Source organism: Mastomys coucha, unplaced genomic scaffold (genome assembly GCF_008632895.1).
Source record: "Mastomys coucha isolate ucsf_1 unplaced genomic scaffold, UCSF_Mcou_1 pScaffold20, whole genome shotgun sequence".
NCBI classification, from domain to species: Eukaryota; Metazoa; Chordata; class Mammalia; order Rodentia; family Muridae; genus Mastomys; species Mastomys coucha.
The window spans coordinates 140,445-150,963 of NW_022196903.1; the positions used below are offsets into that span (position 1 = coordinate 140,445).

Sequence of the window (10,519 nt, forward strand, 5' to 3'; positions counted from 1 at the left end):
GGGGGGGTGTGGGGGGGGTGTATGTGTATGTGTGTGTGTGTGTATGTGTGTGCTCACGCGCTTGTAACCCAGAAGACATCAATTGTCTTCCCCAAATCATTCTTCATTATATTTTTTTGAGCCAGGATCTCTTACTGATTCAAAGCTTACCAGTTCTGCTAGAGTGTCTTCTATTTCCATTTCCCCAACACTGGACTATAGAAGTCCTCTTGACTGTGTAAATGGGTGCTAGGAATGTACACTTCATTCTTCATGCTAGTGTAGCAAACCCTTTACCAATATAGCCATTTTTTGAGACACACTATATCATCCATGCATCCCAATCCATCCATTCATCCATGGTTATTTATCAATCCATCTATCCTTATCAGCTACCTCTATTTAGTCTCTAATATATATATAAAACTTATCCAGTCAGGCTTTAACTGAATTCTGTTATTCAGTTCTCAGCTGTCTATTTGATTCTTAGCTTTAAAAATGTTTGTATTTATTGAGGTAAAGTCTGTGTTACTCAGGTGGATGTAGGATTGATAATCCTCCTGCCTCAGCCTTGTGAGTGGTATAGCCACAGGCATGGTGTGTGTATGTATATATATATATATATGTATATACATACATACACCATGATATCTGGCCTTTTTTTTTTTTATCATTGCAACTATTTGAAATACCTAACTTGAAATCTGTGGTGATTATACCTCCAACAGAGCTAGTTCCTGGCTCTTTTGTATTTTCATATGAAATTTAAGATTTGTTTCAATTTCTGTGAAAAATTGTGTTGGAATTTTCATAGGGTTCTGTTGAACCTGTAGATTACTTTTGGTAGGATGACCATTATCACAATATTAATTATGTTAAGCTGTGAACATGGAACATATTTCCATTCTCTGAAATGTTTTTCAGCTCCTATTTTCAGCATCTTAACTTTTTCATTATACAAAGTATTGTTCACTTCTTGGTTATGTCTATTACAGGATTTTGGGGGAATGGGCATAGTGAATAGCATTCATTCCTTGATATCTTTCTCAGTGTCTTTGTATTTATATATATGATGGCCACTAATTTTTTAAGTGTTATAGTTTGTAGGCTATAACTTTGTTGAGAATATTTATCAACTGTAGTCCTTGCTCAGTTATCCCAATATTTAGAGATGTTCCTGTTTCTTAGATCCATCTATTTACTCTTGATCTTCAAATCTAGGCGTCTTAAAAAGTCTAGATTTTGTTTTAGCATGGTAGCAACAGCTGGTGGTGATATATTGGAGAAAAATAGGTCAAGCACTGGGCTTTTATTCAAATAGAAGTAAAGCTTTGTTTCTCTGCATCTTCCTATATAATGTCATGATGACTTAAGACATAAAGTGAGAACAGTAGTATAAAAACCTTCCATGTAATCTGGGTGGCTAGAAGAGTATCTGGAGTACGAGTGTACCTTGAGCAGTTTGTGGCATATCTGATGTGGGCGGTTACTGGATAATCTGATTTTGGCAATTAGTGGAGGATCTCGACTGTGAGTGTCCTGTACTGTGTGCAGTTAGTGGAGGATCTCGACTGTGAGTGTCCTGTACTACGTGCAGTTAGTGGAGGATCTCGACTGTGAGTGTCCTGTACTGTGTGCAGTTAGTGGAGGATCTGGAGAGTGATTGTACTGTACTGTGTGCAGTTAGTGGAGGATCTGGAGAGTGAGTGCTGACCTGCTCACTGTTAAGTGCATTGTGGTGCTAGACACTAAGTCAAAGAACTATGAAGAATGATGATTACCTTCCTACTTTTGCTTAGCAGTCTGACCCTTGACATAGTTATGATACACAAATACATATTTGTGAATTTATATAACCTGCTAATTGTTCCTCTATTTTGGTATTAGTACACGATTAGTTAATACAAATTTAAGTGCATGTGTTAGTGACAGGTTTTATATCAGTTCCTTAATAATTATATTTCTACACCTCATTTATGCACTGTATTAAAAGTACAGCCTTATAACAGTGAAGTCCAATATCTAAAAATTGTTCTTATTTTGGGCTTTGTACCACAGTAAGAGCCAAGATTTTAAGCTCTATTAAATACAAAACAAACAAACAAAAAAACTTTATTTATGTTCATTTAAAAAAATAGTAGTAGTGATGTATTATTTTATTTTGGAGTTATTTAAAATTTATATTGAGAAAAACTTATGTATTTTCAGTATTGCTGTAGACATACATCTACATAAGACTGTTCAGTTGATTGTGGTTTTATATCAAACAACTTTCATAATACTCATTTTTATTGTTACAATATTTTATAAATTTTAAAGACTGGCAAAATAAAAAAAATGAAAGGTATTGCAGGTATTGAAGGGGGGTCTCTAGGACGAGTTGGGGTACAAAAGGGAAAGAAGAATGTGATGTAATCATGTTTACTTCAAATATGTTTTTAAATGTTAACAAAGTCAGATAAATTGAAATCTTGTATCTTTTCTCATCATAATGCAATAAAACTCAAATCAATAAAAAAATTTAGCTTAGTAAACATTTGACATATTTTGTTTTCTTTTTTTAAGTTGTGAGAAGCTTAATTTTTATTTTTTATTAGATATTTTCTTTATGTACATGTCATACGATATCTCCTTTCCCAGTTTCCCCTCCAAAAAAGAAAAAAATAAAATAAAATAAAAATATAAAAACGAAAACAAACCCCTGTCCCTCTCCTGCTTACTGGTCCTGGCATTCCCCTACACTGGGGCACAGAACCTTCACAGGTCCAAGGGCCTCTCCTCCCATTGATGACCGATTTGGCCATCATCTGCTACGTATGCTGCTGGAGACATGAGTCCCACCATGTGTACTCTTTGGTTGGTGGTTTAGTCCCTGGGAGCTCTGAGGGTACTAGTTAGTTCATATTGTTGTTCCTCCTAAGGCGCTGCAAAGGTATTGCAGATGTTGAAAGTGGGGTGTTAAGGAACATAGGGTAGCTAACAGAAGCAAGCTTTTGTAGTTTATTGTGCTAATCTGAATGAATTGTAAAAGTGATTATGATGATGATGGTTTTGTTGTTATATTGTATTATGTTTCCTCGGCTCTTGCATTTCCTGCCCTCTTCTTCCTTTAGACTGTTCATTTTCTTTTCCTTAGGATACGACTTGATGAACTGAGAATGTTCTTAGAGAATGAGACGTGGGAGCTTTGCCCTGTTAAGTCAAATTTTAGCATCTTGCAGCTTCATGTAAGTTTTTCCTATGAACAAAGACATGTGTCTTCTAGTTATTATTTGAGCTTTTGTCTTAATAAGAGAAACTCAGGTGAGAGCATTTATAAAGTAACCCAAGTAAAAACAGTATATAGCTTCCATCTTTGAAAGGCATTCCTAACCGCCCTTTGTAGGAATTATCCACTGATGGCCTGAAAAGCTCCCTTCTTTCCAAAGCTTTTTTTACATACTTCTTTCAGTAAACTCTTTGCCAAAAAAGTGACATGTACAAAGGATTTCCTTTTGACTTCAGAAGAGAACCCACTATTTTATATAATTTTTTCAGAGAATGAACTGGCTATATCTTGGTACCATGTGATAAAAATGCTTATTTACAGATGTAAAATACTAGTTATTTCCTAAAGGGATGGATGGGCACTTAAGTTATAGCACAATTATCAGATTTGCTGTATTGACAAAATACTTCATAAATGAAAGAGGCACTTATAAGAAATACTAATTTTTACTAGTTAATTGGAGTCTTTAAAATGAAATTGGTGAAGAACTCTTTAATTGGTTTGATTGAAATACATTATAGTAAGTACTCCTGTGTGGAAGAGTGTGTCCTACTCCATGACCTGAAAGTACAGTGTGTTGAGTGGTTTCTTTTAGATGGAATGGCTTTCTAGAAGCATTAAAACAAAATCTGGTTATATTGAAAGAGTATTTGGCAATTTTAAGGAAAATTTTCATTTTATATGTGTGGGTATTTTGCCTTATGTATGTCTATGTGTTATATGTGTGCAGTCCTTGTAGGCAGCCAAGTAGGACATGTACTCCACTGAATCTGGAGTTATAGGTGATGGTTAGCTGTCATATGGGTGCTGGGAATTGAACCTGGGTCCTCTGGAAGAGCAGCTAGTGCTCTAACTGCGGAGCCTTCTTTGCAGCTCTGTGGGGTTTTTTTAGTAGAAGTATTGTCTTTATATTGGGTTGTTTCATATCCAGTTCTATCATATTGCTTTCCTAATATGGTAACAGTAAAAATACTAATTGATAATTAGTACATGCTCAAGGACAGCAAAACTAACATAAATTTTAATTGGCAATAATGAAATAATGTTAAATTAGCAGAATCTATGAATTCAAAAATAATTATAATACTTAACATTTAGAATTTTAAGTTTAGCATTAATTTTAGAGTATCTAAATAATTTTGTTGACTTTTTATTTAACAGATTGATCATGAATGGATTGATCGTGTATGTTTTAATGTATACTTGGTATAATTGTAAGAGAACATTTAATAGAAACGTGTTGTTTCCATCTAAGCAAGCCTTATTTTTTTTTAAAATGGCTGCCTTGAAAATCATTTATAACTTAATTACATTTTTCTCATGGATTTATAAAAAAAATCATATTGTTATATCAAACACTTGTTTAGATTTATAAAAATACTGTCATGATTTTTAAACATTGTGTTAGATATGATTTAACATGTAGTTGAAATTTGGAAAGAGAACAAGCTGAGACTGAGACACAGTGTAACATTGGAGTAAAGACATCAGTCTACTTGGACCTTGTAAGACTAATACTGAGTATGAAGGCCATGGAAACCTAGAACTACTGTTAGGTATGAAAAAGGACTATTTGGGGGTAAGTTGTCAAGTCAGAAGTCTTGCACTTTAGGTGAGCGCTGGGGATCATTTGAATCTTTTCTCCAGTAAGCTGCCACCTGGAGTGTGGCCCCGGCCTCTCCAGGCTACTGCTCTTGACTCATTTCTGTCATGTGGGATTTGGATCAGGGATTGCATCTTTCTAGCTTTATCATTTTTTATTTCTCCAATCTAAATAGTTTCTCCCATTTTAAAGATGAGGAAATTTAAGTAAAGCAAAAGCAGGTGGCATTTTATAATAGTTTGAATATAGCAGTTTAGGAGCAGAAGACACATCTGACCCAAAGGGTTTTTAGTGCTCTCAGCTTCTTGACCTATAGTTACAGATACCAACATAGTAAGGACAGATTGGCACTTGATACTTTCCCTATAAGAGTGGTTTACATGGTCCAAGCATGAAGCAGCACTGTCTCAGCAATTGCTCTTGTGAAAGGTTATTGTGGGTTAAAAGTGTCTTCTCAGGCTGGAAAGATGACTCAGCTGCTAAGAGCACTGACTACTCTTCCAGAGGTCCTGAGTTCAAATCCCAGCAACCACATGGTGGCTCACAACCATCTGTAAAGGGATCCAGTGCCCTCTTCTGGTGTGTCTGAAGACAGCTACAGTGTGCTCATAAATAAATAGATAGATAGATAGATAGATAGATAGATAGATAGATACATACATACATACATACATACATACATACATACATACATAAATCTTTTTTTTTTTTTTAACGTGTCTTCTCAGGGTTCCTGCTGCTGTGCCATTCAGATTTCTTGTCACTTCAAAATGTGTCTCTGCCTTTCCTTCTGGGAAGCCAGCACTGTTTGATGTGGCAGTTCTGACTCGAGTGATACTGTCGATTGAGTTGTCTTTTAGAACAGTTATGCCTTTCCAAGATTGTAATCTCAAACAGCTTGCAAGATACAAAGGCCTTGAAGGTCATGGAGATCATACTCACCTCCCTACTTCTAACTCTACATTTACGTTTAATGGATATGGTTGTGTGCTCAGGTTTCGTTACTTTTCTAACAGCCGTTTGGTCCTTTCTGAATGTGTAGGAGTTTAAATTCCTGGAACAGTCTCGCTCCCCATCAGTTTCACCTAGTAAGCAGCCGTCAGCAACTTCTTCAAAACCCGTGACTTTGTTTGAGCAGTACTGCAGTGGTGGGAATCCATTTGAAATTCAAGCTGACCACAAAGATGAAGAAACTGAAGATGTCTTAGCCTCTAATGGGGTATGTGACATTTTTAAGATGCTTTGTGAGACAGAAGTGAGTTTTCTTTTTAAAAATGTTCTGAAATGGTAATTTGCTGGGTTGCTTATCTGTTATCCACTTACGTTCTTACTGTATACTGTATCTTGTATCTGTATACAGAATGTCTTGTGAGACATTCTATAGTATGCTTATTCACAATGCTGTCACAAACTACATATTTGTCCCTGTTTGTGTAATATCCTTATCAGTGCATTTACCTGCTAGTGGTCTATTTCCTTGGAATATTCTTATCAGTGTATCTACCTGCTAGTGATCTATTTCCTTGGACTATTCTGGTGACTATTAGACAGCTGAGGGAATAATGCACTTGTGCTTTTGTTATGACTGCACTCCTGAGTAACCAAGTCAGTATTTTTTCCATGTTCTTTTATGTGAAAGTCAGTGTTCTGTTGCTGTGAATAGATACCGTGACCATAGCAACTCTTATAAAGTGAAGTGTTTAATTGGGCTGGATTGCAGTTTTAGAGATTTAGTCCATTGTCTTGGTGAGGAGCATGGTGCTGGGAAGGTAGACATGGTGCTAGAGAAGAGCTGAGAGTTCTTCCTCCAGATTCTTAGACAGAAGAGAAAGACACTGGGCCTGGGTTGAGCTTAAGCCCACCCCTAGTGACACATTTCCTCCAGTAAGGTCACACTACCAAAACCCTTCCAAGTAGTGCCACTCCTGATGACTAAGTATTTAAATACAGAAGCCTGTGGGGCCATCCCTGTTCAAACAAACACAAAGTTATTGCCTTGCTGCCTGGCTGGAAGTTTAGAGAAGGAAATTTAGAGAATTGTGATCATTTAAATGATCCTTCAAGCAGCTTGAAACAATATTAAATATAGGTATTGTTTAGTTGGTAGGTAGACTTTCAGTGCACTAACATCTCTTTAGTTTACTAGCTGTGTGGATCTTGACAAGTTATTTTATGTTTGTGCCCCTGGCTTGTTCATATTTGCAATAGAGAGCCATGTCTGCCTCATAGTCTTTTACAGAAAAATCATCCTTTGATCCAGGATATTACTTGTTATATCCAGTTGTTCTCCGTAATTTCTAGATGAACCCACTATAGATTTGATGAAAGCAAATAAGAATTGTTTAGGTCTGAGAACATTTTTTTGTTATTGTTCTATTTTAGTTTTGAAACCTATATTGGTTAGATTTTTTGAGACAGGATTTTTCTATGGGGCCCTGGCTTACCACACTATGTAGAAGACTAAGCTGCTGTCAAACTCACACATATCTACGTGCTTCTGCCTCCCTCCTGAGAAGAATTCTTGTCTGAATGTCTACATACAGGGAAATGCCACGATATTTTTTCTAATTAATAGTGCAGAATCTAATCTTTGCAGATGCACAGTCTAAGTCCTTGAGGATCTGAGTTTATATCTGAGTAAGGCCTGACTCTGTACCCCAGTAATAAACTGTCAAGCAGTTGACTTAGGGGCACATACTCAGCTGCATGTGGAGTTGACTTAACTCCATATTTGGCTAAGCTGTAAGTCCTAAGTTTTTAGGACTTGGGAGATACAATTGCTGAGAACGGGGCACAGTCCATGGTCAGAAATGCAGAGTGCTAGCCAGTACTTAGTTACGGCTATGTCTGACATGATGAGGACGGTGGTGCCAGTACCACTCCTCCCTTGCTTTGCATGGCCCTTGCTCTGCTAGCAGCGGTCCATCATGCCACAGGGCAAGGAAGATGGTAGGAAGGAAGCTGCATTTCGGGAGGGAGCCTCTTAGGAGGCCTGTGTGTGTGAGGGTATTTATGAGCTAAAGTCGTAGTTCTGGGGATAGAGTTGAATCCTCAGCCTCTTAAAGAGTTAACAGCTGGAAAGTAAATATTAAAAAACCATTAGAAGATCGTTTTTAAGTCTAAAACACACTGTTCCTTCTTTGAGGTCCAATGAGGTATTAGTTGTGGTTGTGAATATGTGATTTACATTTCATTTACAAGTACCTGATACATAAATGATATTTTTTTCTTTCTTTTGGGCTAGTTAAAGTAGGATGAAAAAGAAAATGAAAGGAGAGTTTGCTACTTCATGATTAAATTCAAGCTAAATTAAGAATTTTCCTTTAGCCATTTATTAAAAGTCCCATGCATTTTTGTGTTGAAAGCCAGTATGCCCCGTGTTGCATATCCCACCATGTTTTCTCAGTATGAATCCGATGAGCAAGAGAAGAGTGCCTATCAGGACTATGACAGCGACAGTGACGTTCCAGAGGAGCTGAAGCGTGATTACGTGGACGAGCAGACTGGCGATGTGCCCGTGAAGAGGTGACTACTGCTCTGGACTGGGTGGTTTTTAGGCTCCTTTGAAGGTCAAGAGAGAACAAACTTAAATTAAAAAGTTAAAATATGGCAGCAGTTAATGTACGTTAGAAAATGATTTCTGAAAGACTTGAGCATGCAGGTTTTTTCCGTTACTGAAGTTTCAGGAAAAAAATAACAAAACACTTACATGAAAAACCTCGAGTTAAACAAAACTTCACGTGGTGTTTTACAGATCAATTTATTTGATGGAATTTGACCGTTATTTTGTCAGAAATATTAGTTGATTTTCCTCATCTAAACTGGATTAAATATATCTTTCTTTTGACTTATACAGTGTGTTTGATATTATAAAAATTATTCTAAATTTTTTCATTCAGTCAATGGTTTTGTGGATTCTTCTGTCCCATACAATACTTTCCTTGGAATAGTATTGGGATACCAAGGGACTACTTTCTTTTTTCACATATATTCAATTCATAGAATAATAACTTTCATTATGACATTATTTTACATATTTAGGATTGACATTGTTTTTTGCAGCAAGATTCTAAATGTTTTGTTTTGGTTTTGTTATTGAGAATTTCATATATGAGTACTACACTCACATCATGCCCAACTCAGGTTCTTCACTCTCCAACTCTCTTATCTCTCCACTTCCTCTCAAATTCATGAACACACACACACAGATCCTGCTCAGTCCATTTAATGTTGATCGTTGATATATGGGTTTAGAGCTGACCACTTGGAATTAGATTACCTGATTACCTGGGATTAGGCTTGACTAACAATAGTAGACTTAATTTCCCTCTCTTAGTAGCCATTAATTACCTATAGCTCTTTGTCTAGCAGCGGGGTCGTATAAGATTTTTTTTTCCATTCATGTTCTCATTTCTTTATAAAAATAATAGTAACATGAGCTGGTGAGATGGCTTAGTGAGTAAAGACACTAGTCCCCAGGCATGATGACCTGAATCTGAGCTCGGGTTCCACATAGTTTAAAAGAACCATTTTCTGTCAGCTGTCCACTGACCGCCACACACATACCTTGGCACTGCCACTGCTGCCCCAATCCCCAACCCTAAAAACGAAATTTAATTAAAAGAATAAAAAACTACAATTGCAAGCTAATCTTTTCAAATCTGTCTTTATTGAGGGACGGGGGAGGGAATCCAAGGCAGGATTCTATGTATATCCTTGACTGTCCTAGAACTTATTCTGTAGATAGACCAGGCTGGCCTCAAATTCAGAGATCTGCCTACCTCTGCCCCCTGAGTTCTGGGCTTAAAGGTGTGTACTATAACTGCCCTGCCTTTTTTCAAATCTTAAAAATTACTTTATCATCTCATGCAGATCTTGAGCCCAGTCAAAGAGTGTTCAGTCATTTTTGTACTGATCTGGTAAATACAGTGTCACTTCTGATTTTCCAGTCTTTGGATGTGTGTGTTTGATTTTCTGTTAGTTTCCTGCTAGTAATTAAGTTTTGTTTTATGATAAGCTTTACTCTCCAAAACTTTAATTTTCTTAAGAATTTTTGTCACATTTATCCAGTTCAATAGGCCTGATTTTTATGTTGAACTAAATTCATTCAGATACTTTTAGTTAATATATATACATACTCACACACGTTTAAATGCTAGATTTAAGTATAATTTACACTTAGTTAATAATTGATTTACTAACCAGGCAGTGGTGGCCTTTAATCCCAGCACTTGAGAGGCAGAGGCAGGCAGATTTCTGACAGCTGGGACAATGCAGAAAAACCCTGTCTCGAAAAACAAAAGCAAAACAAAACAATAATAATAATAATAATAATAATAATAATTGATTTACTTAGAATACTAACTGTTGTAATTCTCTCCTAATAGTGAAAAATCCATATAGTTGTAGATATTTTAATTAAGGTTTGATTTTAATTGGATTTTACATATGAAAGATATTAACCAATTTTTGAGCTAAATAGGATGATTTTGTTGAATTTATTCATTGGATATATTTAGGAAATACTTTGGCTAAAAGGAAAGCTCTGTTTTAACTGTCATGGACATGTAAGGTAGTGTCTGCTCTTTATGAATGTATATCCTCATTTGCTAGAGTTACTTTAGCTTCTTGTCTCAAACTGTTCTTATAAATTTATATTTTTTATAAAG

At 36.2% G+C, this 10,519-nt stretch overlaps 1 protein-coding gene across 1 annotated transcript in view; it reads left to right on the forward strand.

The window, feature by feature from the left end:
• Positions 1-10,519, forward strand: part of Vps50 (VPS50 subunit of EARP/GARPII complex) — a 113,808-nt gene that overhangs the window by 70,731 nt on the left and 32,558 nt on the right. Inside the window, exons 17-19 of the mRNA XM_031381092.1 lie at positions 3,116-3,206; positions 5,893-6,069; positions 8,257-8,375. Coding sequence (XP_031236952.1) covers positions 3,116-3,206; positions 5,893-6,069; positions 8,257-8,375 — 387 coding nt within the window. The remainder of the gene's footprint in view (positions 1-3,115; positions 3,207-5,892; positions 6,070-8,256; positions 8,376-10,519) is intronic.